The sequence below is a fragment of the Hakea prostrata genome, chromosome 11 (genome assembly GCF_041222555.1).
Source record: "Hakea prostrata isolate BN-2017 chromosome 11, UWA_Hpros_2, whole genome shotgun sequence".
In the NCBI taxonomy this organism is placed as follows: domain Eukaryota; kingdom Viridiplantae; phylum Streptophyta; class Magnoliopsida; order Proteales; family Proteaceae; genus Hakea; species Hakea prostrata.
Window position 1 is genome coordinate 25,027,789 of NC_142610.1, and position 21,276 is coordinate 25,049,064.

General features: G+C 38.3%; 2 protein-coding genes across 6 annotated transcripts in view; both read left to right on the forward strand.

Annotated features, from left to right (window-relative positions):
* The first annotated feature begins 885 nt into the window (after positions 1-885).
* Positions 886-14,887, forward strand: PGLCT (plastidic GLC translocator). Of its 4 annotated transcripts, XM_089140263.1 has the most exons (15): positions 921-1,056; positions 1,217-1,295; positions 1,728-1,993; positions 3,169-3,280; positions 3,452-3,519; positions 4,468-4,600; positions 4,687-4,786; positions 4,884-4,996; positions 6,815-6,908; positions 7,031-7,184; positions 11,327-11,473; positions 11,586-11,659; positions 12,645-12,733; positions 12,882-12,996; positions 14,230-14,886. In XM_089140263.1, exons 3-15 carry the CDS (start codon positions 1,738-1,740, stop codon positions 14,410-14,412), a joined length of 1,638 nt encoding a protein of 545 aa, XP_088996389.1. In that variant the 5' UTR covers positions 921-1,056; positions 1,217-1,295; positions 1,728-1,737; the 3' UTR covers positions 14,413-14,886. The 4 variants fall into 4 exon arrangements, with proteins under 4 accessions (XP_088996390.1, XP_088996389.1, XP_088996391.1 ...); XM_089140264.1 differs by lacking the exon at positions 1,217-1,295 and having other exon boundaries at positions 886-985; positions 14,230-14,887; XM_089140265.1 differs by lacking the exon at positions 1,217-1,295 and having other exon boundaries at positions 14,230-14,887.
* Positions 14,888-15,925: 1,038 nt separating this feature from the next.
* LOC149001074 (Metallo-hydrolase/oxidoreductase superfamily protein) overlaps positions 15,926-21,276 on the forward strand; it is a 46,425-nt gene continuing 41,074 nt past the window's right edge. Inside the window, exons 1-5 of one of the 2 annotated variants that reach the window (XM_089139055.1) lie at positions 15,926-16,438; positions 16,625-16,772; positions 17,789-17,943; positions 18,228-18,410; positions 21,034-21,109. In XM_089139055.1, coding sequence (XP_088995181.1) covers positions 16,175-16,438; positions 16,625-16,772; positions 17,789-17,943; positions 18,228-18,410; positions 21,034-21,109 — 826 coding nt within the window. In that variant the 5' untranslated portion in view covers positions 15,926-16,174. The remainder of the gene's footprint in view (positions 16,439-16,624; positions 16,773-17,788; positions 17,944-18,227; positions 18,411-21,033; positions 21,110-21,276) is intronic. The other variant, XM_089139056.1, reaches the window with a different exon arrangement.

Genomic DNA, 21,276 nt, shown 5'->3' on the forward strand with positions numbered 1-21,276 from the left:
TTTATGGGTATGAGGTGAATCTAGAGATTTCACCCCTATTATAAAAACTCTAAACATTTGAACCATGACTCTATAGATGTTTTTTCAAGATGAATTTACATATTTCATTTCAAATATTCAGGCTAAACAAACAGTTAATTTTATGAACCATGACTCCATAAATTTGAAATATTTAGATTTTTAATATCTCCAGACTCAAGTAACCAAACAGGCCTTTAATGCATGGATCTAATATGATGTATGGATAAAAAAAAAAAAAAAATTGATATATGGATTAGAAAATCTTGGACCTCCATTGTTTGAACTTTGAACTTGTTAACTATATATAAAAAATATGGATTTTTTTAATCTTACACGAAAACAGAAAATACTCTACAAAAAGTTCATTTGAATCGCCATGTCTGTGTCTTTCAATGTTTGGTTGCCCATATGGATAGACCACTATTTGGATAAAGATATTCGCTCCATTCTATATTTATGATGAAGTCGTAGTGGATTTGAGCCTCAAGACCGGGTGCATTTGTGCTTTCATTTATCCCTACTGGCAGGAGAGATTTTCGATGGCCAAGCCGAGAGAGCTCCTGTCAGGGGAGAATGGAGATGATCCAGATGATCCACATTCCCAAGAGAGGGCTCAAGAAGCCAAGAAGTCCAAGTCGCACATTTGACAATCAAGTGTTTGAAAAAAAAAGAAAAAAAAAAAAAAAAACAAATTGCATTGTCATCCTAAGGCGAATTGAAAAAAAAGTTTATTTTGAAATTTCTATATTTTTTAAATATAAAATAAGGGGTTAGTGCTTTAAAAATTCGCTCAGCAAACCGAGTTAGACTCGCTCAGCCGAGTGACTTCGGATATTGAAAACTTTTGGTTTTGGTACAGGGTCTCAAAATTATATAAAGACGATTTAGTTACTTTGCGAATTGTTAAAAAGCACATTTACAGAGAGCATCCTCGGCATCAGATCCGAGATCTGCGTCGTGACCGGTAAGCACAGCAAAGAATAAGAGAGTACATATTTAGGGAGAAGAGGAAGCACTGAGGGAGATAGTGTGAGAGTGAGTATAAGTGTATAGCCTATTACCATCTGGCTTGAGTTCTCCGCTACCCTGTTACCCCCTCTGCATTGTTTCACTGCTAATCTTTATTTGTAAACACGTGTTGTCATCGAAGACTCCTAGTTTCATACAATTACTAGTCCCTTTTGATTCTCTGCAGTTCACCTTCACACAGTCGGAAGAACTACAGAGAGAAAGAGAGAGTTTTGAGCTTCGTGATATTGTAGTTACCTTTTGAGGTTTCCCTTCTTCTCTTGATCCTCGGCAGTTCTGGTTTCATTTCACCGTTGGTTTTTTTCCCGATCTACTGATTTAAGTCTCTTAATTTTTACAATATGTTTATCAGTATGATCGTCTATGCCAACAAAATTCTCTGTATGATTCACGTCCTCCATTTTTTATGTTCCTTTGATCCTTGGAACTTGGAAGTCGCTTTCGGATCTCAATCGACTTTTTATTTCACATTTTCTTTTTCCTTTTGTCGGATCTATTCGAGTTGTGGTTTTCCGGTTTGGACATATTTGGTTTTCCGGTTTGTACATATTTTCATTTCAGTGTTTCTACCAAGTCCGTTTCTTTTTGACGAAGTACCCCTTTTTTTTCTCTTTTTTTTCTCTTTTTTTTCTTTCTTTCTTCTTCTATATTACTTATTAAATTAGACTACTTCGCAGGTTAAGCAACATGCAAGCGTCAAGTTATACTTTAAAGGGAAGTGTAGGTTCTGAGCTTCAGAACCGTAGGGTCTTTTATAGTTTCGGTGGACTTGGAAATAGAAGTTCAAGTCTGAGGAATCTTTCCCTGACAGATAGAGCTTCTGGCTGTGGGTCACGCGTTGCTTCATTGGTTATGGGAGCACAACTTGCTCCTGCAAGGATGAGAGTGGATTCAATCTTCAGGCCATCTCTGAAGGCTAGACCAGTCAAGGCTCAAGCTTCAGGTTTGTCTGCCACGCCTCATATAGAATCCCATTATGACTAGTACACTTTATTTTAAACCGGTGGTGCTAATCCATTGTGACTTCATTGTCTCCGTCTAGATTTGGGATAAATAAAGTTATTAACCAACAAAAAAAAAAGAAAAAATTGTGTCTTTTGATCCCCTCCTTTTTTTCCCCCTGTCCTTTGCTTGTTTCATGTCGTACTTTCTGGCAAAATTTTCATGGGCTTACATTGCTTTCAATGGTAAATTCGGCAACAATCTTGATATCAGGGGTTTCGAGACTATTACTAGATTCGAGTCCGGTAAATTTTTTCAATATGAGCAAGTAAATGACTTTGTGACCACCGTATTTTTTCTAGTGCATTTCTTCTATCTGCAATTTCATTGCCCATGATAGCCCTGGGTTATTTCCAAAAAGGCTAGTATTGACTCAATCATTACTCTATGTTTTCTGGGTACTTCAAATTTAGAGCCATTTTTTTTGCGTCTTTGGTAACTTTTGTAGACCAAAGAGGATGCAATACTTTTGTTTGTGTCTGTGGTGTCTGTAAAAGACAAGCATTCTTGCGGCTAATTGCAGATCTATAAATGTTATTCTTGTGCTTGGGATGCAGGCTGGGGTTTTCCTATCCTTTATTAATATGGCAGGCAATCTAATATTTTAATTAACAAGGCCATCTCTTAGTAAGTCTGGCTTGTATTGCTTAGTTGATAGTTCTTTTCGATCTCCTTTCAAAGAGTTATGGTCCATTGATCAAGCTTGATTTCCCAACGGGAATTGGAAGCAATAATTGATATAAATATTGTCAAGACATTGTACGATGTGAGCATGCATATCTCCTCTATATAGGAAGTCAAAATACCTCCCTTTTTTTGGCTTTGGATTGTATTTCCCTCGTATTGCATCTGAAGAATATTAATACTGAATTGTTGATGTGGATGAATCCAAGTTTGATTGTGCCTTGTTATGTTGGCAGTTTCTTTACTTTCTTTGCTTCCCCTCTCTCTTCCTGGTTGACAGCGTGTGAACTCTTTCATTCTAACCATTTAAAAACCTGTAATAAAGATTTGGCTAATTCTTCATGGAAATGTTCATACACTTATAGGAACTTCCAGAATTTGTTTGACTTTTGCACTTTTCAAGCATATGATGTCACGTTTTCTGTATTGCAGGTGAAGATCAGGGTATTGGCTTAACCAAGCCTCAAGGGAAATCATCTGGAACAGTTTTGCCCTATGTTGGCGTTGCTTGTCTTGGTGCAATTTTGTTTGGATATCATCTAGGGTGCGTTAATAGTTTATAGAAAATAGTGTCCTGCTTTTATTACTGGTACTTGAAATTATATTTCTCCAAAACGTACATTGTGTTGCATTTTCTTTAATATTATATTCAGGAAGGTTGAATAAAGGCATGAATAGCAGTGCCGCTTATCATATACTCGTCCGTCTGCTGCAGTGTGGTCAATGGGGCTCTCGAGTACCTAGCTAAAGATCTGGGAATTGCTGAGAACACTGCGTTAAAAGGCAAGTACTCTTTCTTTTTCTTTCTATATCTAAAGGGGGACCTGGATCACGTGCGTGGTCCTTAAGCTTCATTTCTATTTGATGAAATTCAAATGTTTCCTATTCTATTTGTCCTACATGCTCCTTTTTTTGGTTCTCTTTTCTATCCAATAACGTAACTCCACTAAATCAAACCATATTTATGAATCCTGTACTGTCTTTCCAATTTAAGACATATCTACTGTTAGCAGACAACCTTCATGCCTTCCTCACCTATTTCACCCATATTATTTTCTCTTTGTAATATGTTTCTTAGTAATCAGAAAAGGGATCCTGTCGCTTCTGTATTCATTCCCTCGGATCTTGTTAAATTACATTTGTGTAATTGCTTTGGACTTCTACTCTTCTACCTTCGAGAGTTCGAGTCCTCTTCAGTTCATGATTATGTCTTGCGATGTTAAAAGCTTATCCTTTGCCTTCGTGCTACCTAATATGAATGTGATTTGCTGGAGCCTTTGCAGAATAAAGGCGCCAGGATTTTTGAGCTGGCACCTCTTTGGCAGACCATGTCTTTCAAAGGGTGCTTGAGCTGTTGCATCCATGGTGTCTGAGTTGACTGATTTTAAGGGAGTATCTTATTAGGATTGTATAGTAGGTTTTATGCCTTCTTATGTGAGTAAATGTTCTACTTGAGGGGAAATGGTGTATGGTAGGGGTAAAATCCTCTTTGTATTACCCCCTACCTAATCCCAAAAAATAGGCCAAATAGAATGAGAGCAACCCTTTATGGTGTTCAAAATTTTAGTCTTTCCTTTTTATATCGTAAGAATCTATTTAATTTCCTGCTTTACTGTTGTCATCTGGATTATGTCTTTACAGATTTTAGTTATGCTTTGCACCATTGGAATTTCAGTGTTTTGTGTTCATGTACTGGAATTAAGTGCTTATGCAGTTCAATGTTTTGGTTAGGATGGGTTGTTAGCTCAACCTTAGCTGGTGCCACCATTGGTTCGTTTACTGGAGGATCATTGGCCGATCAGTTTGGTCGAACTAAGACTTTTCAACTTGATGCAATCCCGCTTGCAGTTGGGGCATTTCTATGGTTTGTCCTTTGTATTAATATTTAAGTTTTTGGAGTTCTGTTGGTAGTGTATGCTGTATCTGACCTGGTCTGAAATACTGTTCCAGTGCTACAGCACAGAGTGTACAGACAATGATAGTAGGCCGCTTACTTGCTGGAATTGGAATTGGTATCTCATCTGCTATTGTGCCACTTTACATATCTGAGGTACTATACCAGTGCATGCGAAATTGCCAATATGCTCATTAGGATTATATCTTTGTATCTTTTTAATATTTGGGTAATTACCATCCCTTATGTCCAGATATCACCCACGGAAATTCGTGGTGCCCTTGGATCTGTCAATCAGCTTTTCATTTGCATTGGAATTCTGGCAGCACTGGTAGCTGGGTTACCGTTGGCGGGAAATCCTCTATGGTATTTCTATTATCATTTATAGATCACAGAGAGAAAGTATCATGTTTCATCCAGATCTATTTTACACTAGATTCAAAAGCAGTTGATATTATAATAAATAATAATAATTATTAATTGATCAAGTACTACTAGTTTACTACCCTTCTTCTTACATTCTTACTATTATTGCTGTTGTGAGAAAAATTGGTGCAATTACCCATCCCAACAATAAATGCTATCCCAGGACACATTGTTAAATGTGGGCTGAAGGCATACGACAGTGAAAAACCGAATGTGAAAATTTACTAAGGTAGCATAACTATGAAATTTTGTCAAGTCGGTCTACATATAGTTTTCATTCCTTAAGTCTCAGATCACATAATTTAAGCTTATTATATAAAAAAAGGCAGAGAAGAACTTAGAGATTAATGTGAACTTAAGCCAAGGAGATGCCATCCAGAGCATTTGAACTATCAATAATTTGGCTAATCTTTACGAATAATGGGATTGATTTAATTGTGAATGTCTGATTCTACACATGATAAAACTACAAAAAAGGTCTTTCAAGAGAAACAAATGGTGACTAAAATGTATTATCTAAAGAGTTTCAAATGTCTGCCTCACAACTGCATAAAGCTGGTGAAGTATTGGACACATTTCAGCCTATATATATTGGAAATATTTGCAGATTCAGATTATTATATGTGTAGAGGTTACTGAGTATGAGAAACCAGATGTAGAATCATTTTAGAGCAAAACTTAATAATGAAACCTTTGGTAGCTGCTATAATACGCTTGGATTGCTTCTGAAAACTTCAATTACTAAAGCTAGGATTAGGGAAGAGAACTAAGGAAAGAAATGAGGAATACTGCAGGAATCTAACCACTTAGACAGTTAGAGTAAGGAATTTGGAATTTATCTTAGTTGACAAGTGTCTGGGTTATACCCCATAAATGGGGTCAACTGCAGGGCTCATTTCCTCCAATCAGCTCTATGCAATGCCATACTTGATATAAGAGGCTCAAACTATGCATATTTTTCCTCACAACTTCTCCTAGGGTCATGTAGGTCATCCTCTACCCCTTTAAACCCTTCAATTGGAACCTGATTACTACTTGGTATTGATGTCTCCCAAGGCCTCAGTTGAACAAGACCATACCAACTCAAACAACTTTCCCGTAGCTTCACATGAATAGAGGCAACTTCAACTCAGCTCTAGTCTGATTGTACCTTTTTGAATCTTTTTTAGACTTGCCACACATCAATGTCACCATCCCCATCTCTGGCTCTTTGCAATACCTAATTTTTCTACTTGCCGTTTCTTAACAGTCCAACGTTTTTCATCATACATCATCATGGCCAGTAGCATGGGCACTCCAGTAAATTTTCTTTTTGAGTTTTAAAGGGATATGCCTGTCACATGGTATGCAGGTCTTGGTTATGTTCATTGGAATCCTTATTTTGTGGGAATGTTATGCTATCCTCTTGCAACCTAAGCTCTCCTACAATACTTGTCCACTTGGAGTTTCTTAAGGGGATAGTCTTGAATTTTTCATGCATTATTTGACCCCTTAGCAAGCTCTATCCGGGTTGTAACGTGACATGTGAGCAGTAGACCTTGGCTTTACCTGTATACAAAATTCCAACCATATCCAACATGCCAAATGGCTTAAGTTGGTACTAGTTTCGGGATATCCTCTACGTTTGCTGGATTAAAGAACTTGTCCCCGGTTAATTCTTGCTAGTTTTTCTGTACATGGTGCTCTAAATCTGAAATCTTGTATCTGTTATACCAGCTTTTGTATTTCCTTATCAAAATTCTTCTTTTCTTTAATTAGGTGGAGGACAATGTTTGGGATTGCAGTTGTCCCTTCTGTTCTATTGGCACTGGGAGCGGGCTTTTCCCCTGAAAGTCCTCGATGGCTATTTCAGGTTTCCTTTATATGACCATTAAGCCACTATGGTGTTTTCATCCGTATACTTGTGTTGTATGGTGTTGTCATGATTTATGAAGTTATTGTTAGGAATCGGGTTCTAACTTCTTTTTTCTACAGCAAGGGAAAACTTCTGAAACAGAGATAGCCATAAAGACGCTCTACGGAAAAGAAAGAGTTGCTGAAGTTATGCATGATCTAAGAGCAAGTGCTCAGGGCTCCACAGAGCAAGAAGCTGGATGGTCTGATCTTTTCAGCAGTCGCTATTGGAAAAGTACTCTCATAATTCCGGTGCTCTTTTGATTTTATTTCTATTATAATTCTCCATATGGGTGATTGAGTTTCCTCTGTTGAACTTGATGGTTGGTGTTGAAATTATGCAGATTTGCTTTTATTTCTCTCTGTTGTGTTGTTTGCGACCAGTGGTGCCTATCTTTCCTTTTGCCTAGAATACCCGCTGTCTGAAATCTATGTAGTTTTATGTTTTCTATCTTCTTATGGTCACATATCTCTTTCTCTCTCTCTCCCTTAAGTGAGAAGAGCATTCATCTCTTACCCGAGATCAGCTAGAGACCGTTTGTTTGCAGGAGAAAAAGGGTTGGGATGTTAAAAGTGTGGAAACCATGTGAAGTGGGGTTAGGGGACAGAAAAATAAAGGAAGGAAATGTTAGGGAAAGTTAAACCATGTGGGGCTCCACAAGTTCACTTTAAATTTTCCACAAAGTCCCTCCTAAAATGGTGAGACTTTTTAAAGCATAGGTTGGGATAAAATGGGTGCCATGCCAGCAGACAAGCTGCTTAAATTGAATAAAGTTTCTCTGTTCATTCTCCCATCCCAGTGAACCAAACAAACTCGAGTTCTAGGATTTCATTGGAAATAGTATAGTTTACCTTCCCCTTTTGTTCACCCCATTTTATTCCATAAAAAAACATGTCTGCTACTGGTAGACCTGCATGCTTCCCCCCCCCCGGGCCCAAAAAAAAAAAAGAAAAAGAAAAGAAGAGGAAGAAGAATTGCACCATACTAATAGATACCCTTGTTTCTGAAAGCAGTCAGTTGAGTGATTGAAGGAAAGCTTTTGTCTGAACAATTAGCAAATGAACATTGTCAATACAAACAGAGTATTCCACAGGTTTACAATTTTCCGATGACCATTAACCCACATGAATGCCACCCAAAGTTAGAGGGCTCCTTTTGTGTCAGAGGGAAGTTTGATGTGCTATACTACATGATGCAGTTAATCAATTGGTTTTTTAAGGGTCAAGGGTCATCTGAACAATCCATTTGACATCTTAAAACAACAACACAAACAAAAGTAATAGCTATGATTTAAGTGATAAAACATGGAAAGGTTTAGAAACTGAACAGATATTGTGCAACTGCCTGGGAACTTACTAAAACAGTTTTGGAGGGTTCAACGGGGTGCCATTGAATGCACCCGTAAGAGCTGATGTGGTGGATATTGGAAGAGAAGTGTTATTACAGAAAAGGAGGGAAAATAAGAAGATAAAATAGAGGCTTAAAAAATGATCAGGATGCAGGTGGTGAGAAGAGATATGGATTGCCCTTTGTTTATAAGTGTGACTTTAACTAGAGTAGAATGACAAAACAGGATTCATATCGCCAGCTTGTTTAGTTTTGACAAAGGCTTTTTTCTTTGAATGCATGAGATAGAGCATTAATCCATCATGATTTTTTCATAGGTTAACATTAACATTTAAGAAAATTTATTTTATTAAGAATTCCGGATAAACTTGGAGAGAATTGTGATGGTATGTCCATGTTCAACTTTAACAGAGGCCTTCATGGGCCCCAGTTGAAAGGAGTAATATGATCCCAACTGAGGGTAACAACAGAAATAGGGGCAGGCCTAAGATAATCTCAAGTGAAGTGGTAAAGAAAGACATGTTTAGCTTAGACCTTATCCCTGGTATGACCTGAAATAGAGCTGATTGGAGATTTAAGATCTATGCAGTCGACCCCATTTATTGGACTTTGTTGTTGTGATGCTGTCGTTGATTGCACAACCCTTTAAGGCTTAGAGCAGAATGGTGGACAGTTAAAGCGATTTGTAGCTAATAAGGGTCTATCTCTAGAGTTTGTGTTGATGGTCTACTTGTCATGGACCATGGTTCAAGATCTCACTCTCGATTCCCATCTTGCCCACTCGAAAAAGAGATCTTGCTAAAGTTGGTGAGATCTTGAGCGAGATCTTGCATTTTTTGATGGCCCATCTTGATAGAACTCAGGGCCCATCTCGGGGGATTTAAGGCCCAGTTAGGCTCAAGCTTGGTAGTTAGCTTTTAGGGCTTTTGAACGCACTATTTGTGATAAAACAACCCTAAGTATGAGTTCTAACTTGACCCTAAGTTTGAAATCAAGATGTTGCAGGAATGAACATGCAATGTTATAAAACATGAAATATAGTACCTCTAAGATATATAAATGAAAAACAAGTGTATTAGATACTCCAGATAACTTAAATAGCAATAGAATTCCATCCATATCTGTACAATACATCACATTCTTGACTCTTGAGAGTGCAATAATACAGCCATCATAAGTTCAACATTAATCATATGTTCATAGCAGAAGTGTTGGGTATGGCTTATGCTTCATGTTTTGTTGCTGATGACCTTCCCTTGATGCACACAGGGGTCCTGCTCGAGATTTACTTTGCAAATCACCTTCCTTGACGACCTTCCCCTGACCTTCACATTCTGTAGAGGCCTTATATCATATTAGGCCTCGGGATTTACTTTTTAGGTTGGGCTTATGTCAATGAAAGTTGTTGTGGCCTTGGTTGAAGAACTCCTTCAAATGGCCTTGTTTGATTTTCCTTTCTTGATGTAGATATGCTAAACCTTGCTGTAGGTGATGATCTGGGGTGAATCTGCAAAAAAGGGGGCAAAAAAGGGCTTTGGAGTGGTTTTGACGAGTTCAGAGGCGGGAGATGGCGAGAGAGAGTGACACAGGCAGGTCGAGATCTCGACTTGTCTCGCTTGAGAGGGTGGATTTTAAGTGGCTGGGTGGACCGAGATCTCGGTCGAGTTTTACAATTCTTGAGATCTCTAAAAAGCGAGATTCATACCATGCTACTTGTCCCCCCTGCCCCCCTTCCTTTTTTTAATTTTTCTAAGAGTTGCATATATTTGTTTGTGAGTGTCTATTCTATTGTCTCTCTTTTGGATCCATGTAGCCACCCTCGTTAAGTTGGGTTAAGGCTTGGATGTTGATGTTGTCCTGCTACAGTTCTGATGCTTTACATGGTCAGTATAAAGATTGTATTCCACTGAAGCATGTTTTATGCAAACTAACGTAACCCATTACCACCTGTAATATTACTTGTGATGTGGTCTTTGTTTTTCCTTTTTTGGTTTTCAATTGGGTACAACAACTCAGCTTTATACCAACTAAATGGGGTTAGCTACCTGGATCCTTTTTTGTCAATCTTCTTTATTCAGAACTGCACTATCTACTAATCCCAGATTGTCCATGTCTTTTCTTAATTCTCCTAGCATCATCTTAGGCCTCCCTTAACTCTTTTAACTCCTTTAGTTTGATTCAAATCCTCCCTCGATACTGTAGTGTTGAAAAGCCTCTGTTCTGTTGGACATGTCAGTGCCACCTCAACATTATTAGAATCATGTATCAAAGCTACTCCAAATTAGCTCTGATTTTTATTCAATATTTCATCATTTCCTTTTACCACTCATCCATCTCAATGTCTTCATTTTAGCTGTCACTAAGTTTGCTTATATGTTATTTTCTCACTGCACAATATCAGACTCGTCTGTGCTGATTTTATAGCTCTCCTATAAAATTTTACTTCAACTAAAGGTATATGTTAATCACATTGTCTACCTTTCTACGTCATATTTTGCATGCTACTATGTTAGTGCAAGTGCAGCTCAAAAATTGAAGTATTAACATAGGCTACTATTTTTAGTCTCATATTATTTTTTTTTATCAGTTTTCCCAGTGAAGATTATCGTTACTGATCATGAACTATAATAACCAAAATAAGGGGCAAAACTGACGTCATACATATGTGGTTGCTACTGGTATCCTTTTTGCTCTTTTGTTTGACAAATGATACACGATTCTTTTAAATTTCTGAACTGATTTTCCCTTACGCCAATTGTTTTTTAGTTCCTAAGCACTGAAGCAGAGCATTAAAGAATGAATTCCCTTTTTATATGATGCTTTTGCCTTAGTATTTGTCTGATAATTTTAAAGGTGTCTCTATTCATTGAGAGGGGTAAAAAATCTCTCCTCTATTAATATTGTCTTTTGCATAGACATTTCCCTCCTCTTTTTCTTATGTGCATATATTTGGCAATTGCTGTTTTGTGCTGGAACATGATAAAACATATGAAGTTCCTTGATGTTTTCTAACATATGCTCCTTTGCAGTTGTTAGTGTAGGTGCAGCACTTTTCCTGTTTCAGCAGTTAGCTGGAATAAATGCAGTGGTATACTATTCTACATCAGTGTTCCGTACTGCTGGAATTACATCTGATGTTGCAGCAAGTGCTCTTGTTGGGGCATCAAATGTCTTTGGTTAGTCATTTGTCATGCATAACATCCTTGAATCCAATGCAAAAGCTAGAATACATGATTTTTATTCATCCAGAGCAAACTGACTGTGTTATTGGGTTATATCTCGCTACAGGCACGGCCATTGCATCTTCCTTGATGGACAGGCAAGGAAGGAAAAGCCTCCTAATGACAAGCTTTTTTGGAATGGTAGAACTTCTTCTAGCTACTGTATATTCCATGATTTTATTTGTATTTATTCAAACAGTTAACTGGGTGCTTATTTATTTTATTTTGAAAACTATACCCATTTAAGTTTGTAAGGTCCAAACATTGAAACATGGTCTCAATCATTATATTTAGTCCTATGAATCTTCTTACTCTCTTGATCAGTTAACTAAAGTTCCACCTCAGTTTTATTCTAATTTCATCTTCCCTCCTTTATCTTCAGTTCCAAGTTTCCAACCAGAATTGAAGTAACAAATTACTGGTTGGATCTATCAGCTGGATTTGTAGGGCCTTGCTAGGATACAAATGTCACTAACTGGATAATATTTAGTTTTTCCCTGTTTATCAATGGACATGAATGGAACTATACAAAAGTTAAAGCATGTGATGTTACTCAACATGGTACTGGCTCTATAGATTTCATCTTATTCTTGATTTATTGAGGAGAGAAACTAAATATACCTTTCTTTAATCATGTGGTCGGTGAAGAATATCAGATATTGAGAACTGTCCAAAATATCTTTCCTATTTGGGCTTCGGATTGTAAATAGAATCCACTTACAGAATCCTGTTGACCCTACATCCCCATCCCTCCCTCCAAGCACACACACACAAATAAAAAAAAAGGGGGGGGGGAATAAAGAATGAAAAGAGAAGCTGATATTCATGTATTATGGTAGCACCACTTTAGTGCCACAAGGGGTTTTCAAGTTGGATATTTCTGTTCATGGTTTTTGATTTGCCACGTAAGATGTTAATAGTCTTGTGTGTAAGAGTTGCTGGAGAACATCAATTTATTTTATTTATATAGATGGTTTCCGGATATACCTATGCAACATTGCAATCTAATTTTTGGAATGTTTGAGGATGACCACCTTTTTAAAGTTTCTAACTTCCTGTTTACGAGGGCAAGAAGTCCTATACTGATCACTGCTTCCATTTGTTTGATGTGGCATTTTCTCTCAAGGCTTCTTCAATGTTGCTACTCTCCTTGTCCTTCACTTGGAAAGCTCTTGCCCCATATTCTGGAACACTTGCTGTTCTTGGTACAGTCCTGTAAGTTAATGCTCCTACCCATTTCCCTAGTGTTTCTGCAAAGTGAAATTTATTTTGTTTTCACTACATGATCAGACATTTTTAATTTTACTTTGATTCAACTGAAAATGGCTCATATTTAATTTTACTTTGATTCAACTGAAAACAGCTATGTATTGTCATTTTCATTGGGGGCGGGACCTGTACCAGCGCTTCTACTTCCAGAAATATTTGCTTCCAGAATCAGAGCCAAAGCAGTTGCCTTGAGCATGGGCATGCATTGGGTAAGTTTAGAATAACCAGATCTTACAGATTTGCTCTAGTGTTTATTGTTGACGTTTTCTAAAGTGAGAAATTACTTTTGTTCCTCACCTTTGAGGATCTGTTTACTGCTTCAGTAAGCTGATTTGTTTCAAGGTGGAGTTAGCCTTTTAATTTTGTTTTAATATATTATTCTCTTTTGGAGAAGGGGTGGGGTGAGAATATTTGATTTAGCTTTACAAATTTGGTTTGGAAAATGTTAATGATTTTCAAATCTCGTCTACCTCTAGAAATGAACTAATTTTATTTGCTGAGAAGTTGATAGGAGTGCCGATTGTCTTGCCGCCACGATTGGTTTCTGGTTTGTACTGTATCAACTCTAGCTTATGGAAAAAAGTTGAATATGGTTTGTGCCCACCCTTGGTATGCTTACTGCCAACAATGCTCACCATTTTCTTATGTCAAATACCATTCAATCTGGGAACTAAACATGTGTTCTCTTCTCAAGAAAGTGTCTTTGATACTCTCCACACCCCCAAGAGGATCTTCAAAGAACCACTGTTCGATTATCATGATTTTCTGTGGAGCCTATCCTTGTTATCTTGTTAGAGGATGTTTCAAAGCACTGCTTAATGTTCGGGTCTGCTAATTTAGTGGACGACCCATTGAATCTGCACACCAAAAGCATGGAAGATTTTGCAGGCTTGCATAAAGGCTATAATGAGATCTTTTTCCTAGAAAATTAACAATGATGGAGATATTTGGAAAAATGTTAAGACATGCTTTTTGAGGAAGGAAAATATGAAAAATCCTTCTTGATGGAGAATGGAGATGAGTGGGTCCAGTTTTGGTCTCGTTCTAGTAGGGCTGTAGGAATTTATTTTAGAAGTTAACAATGTAGGATTTTTTGTTTTTCTAGTTCTTTTTAGTTTCCTTGTTTGAGTTAGTGTCATACCTAGAGAGTTAAATCATAAATTAGGAGTTATTTAATTTTCTTTGTCTATATGTTGTCAATTCCCATTGTGAGAGAGACGGGGTAATGAATGGAGTTATGGTCAGAGAAGCATATGTTGCATTGTTGCAACATGTGCATGCACCGTTCCTTGGTCTAAAAACTGTATTTGATCTCCTGTGGCACCTATCCCTGAAAAATGTTATAATTATTTTTCTTTATAAGCATCTGCTATTGTTGCTTTATATTTCTTGTATTCTATTTTCTTTACTAGTAACGGATATGATGACTACCCATGGAACAGGTGTCCAACTTTGTCATTGGTCTCTACTTTTTGAGCATGGTAACTAAATTTGGAATCAGTACGGTTTACTTGGGATTTGCAACAATCTGCCTTCTCGCAGTTTTGTACATAGCTGGTAATGTAGTTGAAACAAAGGGACGGTCCCTGGAGGAAATAGAACTTGCTCTTAACCCTGCAGTTTGACTGTTGTCCCAGAGGTACAGGTAATAATGACTCCAATAATGCTCAGGGGAATTTGCTTGGTGGGGGTGGTGGATCGGAAATTGTTGGTATGTGTGCTCAAATGATGTTTGGACCTGGCAGCTTCAAGTGTTCACGTTTCAATGTTGTTACCTGAGCAACTGATGTTAGTTCCAATAAATTTGTTGTGACGTCTGTATGGACGTCTGGAGGCCAGTATCTGTGAATCATGTTGCCTTTTGGTTATTTATTAGTGAGAACTTGGCATTTTCTGCAAATCATCTCTGTCCCCCAGCCTAAATTCTGTTTCCTGTTTTAGATTCAATACTTAATATGGTTCAGAATTTTGCCCATTTCTTGAAGCATCGTGCACTTTTTAGCTTCGTCTTGCCATTTGACGATCTCAAAAAAATCTACAATTTGGCTGTGTCCAACTCATTGGATCCAGGAGGCTGGATATCAAACACACCGAGCTAGACAGCATGGAATTAGCTCAGAGCCGTAGGACATGGTGAAGCTAATGTGTGATTGTTCAAGACCATCAGATTCTTGGTTAGCGTTACCTAATCAGTGACTAGTGCAATTCATCTGTGGAAACGAAAGATTCCCAGGGGACATGTCTACATGGTAGCAGTTGACAATCGGGGTTAGAGTCCCCCGTCCCCGTGTTTGTTCGACTCCGTAAGACATCAATTCTTCGATCTTTTTTCACCTACTATGTTCTCAGTTTTCTAATTCGATATACTCTTGAGAAATGAGACATCTCGTTTTGGCTACTCGACACTGTCAAATTTAGAATGATATTTGCATGGTGTTTCATACCTGAAACCTTTGCAAGAAAAAGGTTCGTGTTCAATCACTTTGCCGAATTACGTGGGACGTGTGGGAACTGGGAACGATAGCTTTCATGCTTACCGGTGCAGCCAAAGAAAAAAAACCAAAAGCTGATCGCATGACAAATTTTCCTGTAAAAGTATTGTTACATTTCTAGCCAATTTTTGCCTAGAGAAATGATGGTGTCGACCGTTCAGTGGGCAAAGGATAATCTGTCAGCACCAGGACGGCTAAATTTCGTTCTTTTAGACAAAAAATGATTTATCTTTTCAATGTTATTTATTGAATTGAATTGAATTTATTTTTTGGTAACCAGTTTCAATTTTTTATTAAGGTGTAATGCTGACTGGTGATTTCAAGATCCAACCGGTTAAGTTTTTTTTACTTTCTAAAGCCAAAGGAGTTGGGAGATAAAATTGATGCGGGGAGAGGCCTAAAACGTTTGGAATTATAGTCTTCTTCTTTTTAACAAATGCAAATTAGGAATGAAGATATTACATAGTTTTAAGAAAATTAGGGATAAAAATATTATATATATATCGCTGACAAGGGTTGAATACACACCCTCGAAAAAGCAAGTTTGGAAGTATAGTACCGGACCTCATTTTTTTTTGGTTTTCTCAAGCGTATGATTTGGTATAAAAGAACACTGGTATAAAAGTAGACTGCTGTAAATAGCAGGGGATGTTTTTCCCTTGTGAGAAAAATGAAACTGCACGGGCGTCCAACGCCAGCCGATTCATTAAGACTGATGTGATATTTTAAGATGAGCTGATTCTGCAGAACGGTTGGATTGATAGCGCCGCTGTTAGGTGCAACTGCAACTGATCAAAGGCTATTTAAACAACTATTGCATTGCAACTACTTGCCACTTCAGTCATCGTAGACATCGCCCGGGGGTTTTGCGCGTTCTGGTTACTGTTGGATTTCCATGGCTGCTCACAGACTTGCTGTGATCATCAAGAACCTTCTGAACGAGGAGGAATTTCTCCTTGTAAGACAGGAACGGCCGCAGAAATTTAGGGACGACGAGTACGACTCCTATGTTGATTCCGATCTCTGGGATTTGCCTTGGGCTTCATTGACTCCTTTGGATGGAGAAGATTATCAATCTAAAACTGTTGTGAAAGGAGCAGAGTCTTGTTCTGATAAGCTGAATTTGCTTAAGTTCAATGTCGATTCGGCTCTCGAACAGGTATTAGCCATCTCTGAAAACTAGTTTCTCTGGCGTTACTACCTCCTCTACGTAGTTCAATTGTGCTGCAACTGTCAACATTTGTTTCATGAGTCGAGGACAAGAAAGAAGCTGATTTGCTTCTTTTGTCCTGTTAGTATATCTTGTTCATCTCATTTATACTAGTTTTCTCGAGTTTCTTGGTAGATCTATTTACAATTGGGTTTCGAAGGAACGACTAGTGCCCAATGGGAGCTCTGTAAGTATGTAGAAGAAGCTGATTTTGGCCCAGCGCCTCAGCTTAATACAGTCTTCATTCTTGGGAAGTTGACATTTGAAGCTGAAAATACGCAAGGTTTGTACTTTGGAAAACAATCTGTTGTATCTTTGCAGCTAGTTGACGTAGTGTTGAAAATTTGAAAATCTTTTCACTTTTGATTAAATACTTTCTCTCTGAATGCAATATTGACTAAGTCTCTAATGACCCCCCCCAAAAAAAAAAAACACAGAGCAAACCAAGCAGGACAAAACGTTTGCAAGTTTATAGGGGAGAGGCTTAGAAACCAAATCTCAGACATTTGTTGGGATAAGGCTTCGGATATGTTTTATTGTAAAGGGATTCAAACAATTATAGGTTCTATTCCACCTTAGGATGCTTTTGTTATTACCCCTTCGGATCTCTAGCTTTTTGTAGAACCTAACGTACAATCTGCACAGTAATCTAGGCACGACTTACAAATGAGCTCAACAATAGTTACATCATGGAAGATATTCGGCTTGAAAATAAAAAATGTGCTTTATAACATTTTGATTTACAATTTCCTTTTCCTATTTACCCATTGTTTAGTATAAGAAGAGTCTTCTGATTTTTCTTTTCTAGTCCATCTGCCCCGCTTGCCATGTGTATTTATTTTGATAGGAATTTGCAAAATAGACAAGGATGGACCTTGGTGTAATAGTAAGGTTGTTCATTGAGACCTAGTGCGTGTAGGTTCTAGTGGGGAAATATCCTCTTCATGAAGCTGGGGTAATACTGAGTACCTTCCCTCCCAAGGGGAGCCTCATGCCCTTGCCATGCCATTTTTTTGGAGAAATCAGACAATGTGCTCTACAAGTTTGAAACTAGAGTTTTTAAACAGAATGCATAGGCGGATTACATCTTCAGTTTTAGAAAGTTTTTTTTCCCTGTCTTTTCACGGGGAGTTTGCTGACTTGCTGTTAATGCTTCCCCACAATTGGATATGCTAATTACCTTTTCATTTTTTATTCTAATCTCAAGATGTTCTCTATCTTGTTGCCCCACATTTTGCTGCCTTTTTGCTCATTCTAGAAACTTGGAAGCTGTAGCTAATGTTGCAAAGGTGTCTGCAGGGGTATTTAGGTGGATATCTATTCCTAGTAGCATCAAGTTTCTTTTGGAAGTGAAGCCAAATAATGATCGTGTGGGACCTCTTGTAGTTGTTGGGCTTCTAACTAAGTTTCCAGGATCCAGAATGTTAAAAGTTCCACCAGCCTTACGCTTTCAGGTTAGGTTTTCAACTGAGTATGTTTTGGTGGGTGAAGTTAATGCATCAGTGGGATTATTGTGGGCGTATGCCAAAAAAATAAATATTAAGATTTTAAGCCTTTATCTCTGGAACTTTTTACAACACCATTTTCAAATTCAGGCCTACAATGATGACTTTGCAACCAAAAGTGTACCCAAAGACTAAAAGTGCATTGTGCTTTTTCATGTACTAACAGAACTGTGTATGCACTTGCTACAGGTTTATTATCCATTGTAATTCTCAATACATGCTCATCTTTTCAGGAGTACCCACCTGGAATCAAACTTGTACCTATTGAAAGTAGAACAGGGAAGCCTTTTTGTACTACAAATTTGGTTGTGGTTGAGCCTGATATTGTTAGTAATGGCAGTGTGGATTCAAATTTTGCTGCTTATGGAGATGCCTTAATAATGGATCCAGGATGTCACTCAAAATTTCATGCAGAGGTATGAAACAGAAACTCAGTTTAGTTTTTCTGTATATGAGTTGTGTGCTGGATACACTTTGATGTATGTTATTAGGCATATCGAAGCAAGGAAAAGTGCTTACCTCTGTATCACCTTAATTTTCTGTTTGAGGGTGGGGGGGTGTTTAAAATAACTGAATCTTGCCTGGAAAAATGCTGACCGTTTATCATGTTAATTTTGGAAGTAACATAACTAGGTTGTGTGCTTGATACACTTTGATGCACGCCGTTGTCGTTCAGGTGGTTCCTTCAACATCAACATCAGCGATTTCAGGTTCTCGATCGCTGCCGGTAGCCAGCACTTACCGGAGATGTTGAAGTAGATCAAAACTTGTTCAGACAACGACAATTCCTTGCACAGCTCCCCAAATTGAGAAGCCCTTCAAGGATTTTTGTCAGTTCACTGCAGTCGAAGCCTCTGCTTCCTCTGTCGAAGCCTCTGCTTCCTCTGTCGAAGCTTGGATTTCTGTTAATTCCACAACTACTGAAGGTCCTCCTTCCTTTAACCGGCCCCTACAAGAGTCGTCGCATCTCACTCCTGGCCCTCGAGCACTACCCACCCTCTTCCGTGAAACCCTCACCTTTTGAGGTCTCTGTTAACCCCTCACCGCCTATCCAATCCTCCTATTTGGTTAACGAAATAAACAATCCAACCACCTCCACTTCATTCTCCTTTCATACCCACGATCAATTTGGCCTTCTCATTTTACCCTCCCCTAAGTGTTCCATATTGGGCCCTACGCCCCATGGGCCTAATCTTATTAACCCTACTTCTCTCCTCATTCTCCCCCACCCCTGTTCTTAACCCCTTGGCCCATTCCTCTAATCCCCTCCCTCACTCTACCTCTCACCCCTCCTCTTCCAGCCCCTCTTTCTTGTCATCAACCATTGCTTGCTCGCCAAACCTCTTGGCTTGTGATTTAAACCTTATAGAGCATGCTACTGATTCTCCTATCTCCCTTCGTGCGCACTATCTTGACCGTGCCGGGTGTAGAAGGAGCAGTTGTCCTATTAAAGGTCACAACCCATTCGGCGACGACTTCTTGGTTGATTTTAAGTCCTCCAAGAGAAAGAAGGAAAAGAAAAAATCCGCAAAATAGCTTCTTTTGGGTCTTGGACTCTTTGTTTGGCCCTCTTTCTTTGGGATCTGCCATAGTTGCTTTGTCTGTGTGCTTAAGCTTCGCTACACATACTGTTGGGTTCTTTTTAATGCATTTATTTATTCATAAAAAAAGCGTCCGCCTAGGCGGCACGACGGTTGTTGTTTGAACCGCTTAATTGATGCCCAAACTGCAAAGGAACTCCGAGGCCCAAAGTGACATACTCATGTCTGTTGGCAACAGAATGTGAAGCATGAGCCATACTCAACATCAAGAATCAAGGAATCAGTGAATGCCTAGGTGGATGCTTTGACAACCATGGTTTGATGAGATGAACATATTTTTGTGTTCTCTTTTGAATAATTTTTCATAATTATGATTCTTTAATGCTTTTTTTTTTTGGATGAATGTGACTATTGAATATGTGTTTAGCTTATTATAGAAAGTAGTTGTATTGGAAAATTTTGACCCAACCATCTTGGTCTCCTTATTGCCGCCTAGGCATCGCTTTGTCGCTTAATCGCCTAGGTGAAGCCCTAATCACTTTGGTCGCCTTGCCGCCTTGCCAACCTTGCTCTAAAGGCATTGTTTGTTTGCTAGATAAAAAGGGGTAGGAAAAATAAACATGTGAGACCTATATGTAGTAGGGTGGGGGAGCAAAAAAGAAAGAAAAGGAATTTGTAAAAAGTTGCAGTCCCACATTAGTCATAATCCCTCACTTTCCCACAAAATCCCACTAATTTAGTGGGACTTTAAAAGGGAGAGGGGTGGAAAAGTAGGGTGCCATGTTAGCAGACATGGTTCCTTAAATCAAAGAAACTTGTCTTTTTACTTTTTCCACCCCTCTTTGTCCCACCCCACTTCAAATTCTTTCAAACAAATGGATATGTAAAAGATAGGATCCCCTTTGGGTAAGGAATCTTGTTAGCAGACATGGTTCCTTAAATCAAAGAAACTTGTCTTTTTACTTTTTCCACCCCTCTTTGTCCCACCCCACTTCAAATTCTTTCAAACAAATGGATATGTAAAAGATAGGATCCCCTTTGGGTAAGGAATCTTGTCTTATCCACAAGTAACTCAACACAACTTAAAAAGGACTATAACTTTCAAACTATTGACTCAAAAAAAAAAAACCAAAAGTAGATCCATGACCCTCGGCTTGAGGAGATTCTTTCAAGACCCATATTGAGCCTTAAAAGGGGCTGAAAATTACCAAAATACCCCTAGGATAATTCGGCCAGCTTTTGGAAGCTTCTTTGGGTCTGAATTTTTTTGCCCAAATTTGGGGGGTCCGACCTAGGTTACATGACCTTCACTAGATGAGAAGTTGCCCTTGCCTGAGTCACTTTGTGAAACTGGTAAGCATTTGCATGCTTAGGGAGTTCAGTGAAGAACTTGGCTATCCCTGTATCCAAAAATTTGTTGCATGAATTAATTCTTTATCTATTAGTTTAATTCTTCGGTGCTCTTCTCATGCACAGAGATTTTTATTTATGTTGCCAGCTCATGGAAATCGTTGCTGCTTTACCAAGAAAATTGGTGGTCTTTGTTACTCATCACCATCCTGATCATGTTGATGGTAAGTTCCTCTAGAAACCGAGAGAAATTTAGGTTAGCGTATTTGATGGCATCTCTTTTTATTTGCTTCTCACGTACATGATGGATTTTTCTCATTCATTGATAAGTGGATAGGCATTCTCTGTATTTGTTTGAACTTGTATATAATTAGTTCCTCACTGATAAGAT

Bases quoted from the DNA above. Each gene is read 5' to 3' on its own strand.
- PGLCT (XM_089140264.1), top strand. From the start codon at position 1,738: ATGCAAGCGTCAAGTTATACTTTAAAGGGAAGTGTAGGTTCTGAGCTT. The intron at 12,734-12,881 runs GTAAGTTAATGC...AACTGAAAACAG, and splicing joins GCTGTTCTTGGTACAGTCCT to CTATGTATTGTCATTTTCAT. The intron at 12,997-14,229 runs GTAAGTTTAGAA...CCCATGGAACAG, and splicing joins TGAGCATGGGCATGCATTGG to GTGTCCAACTTTGTCATTGG.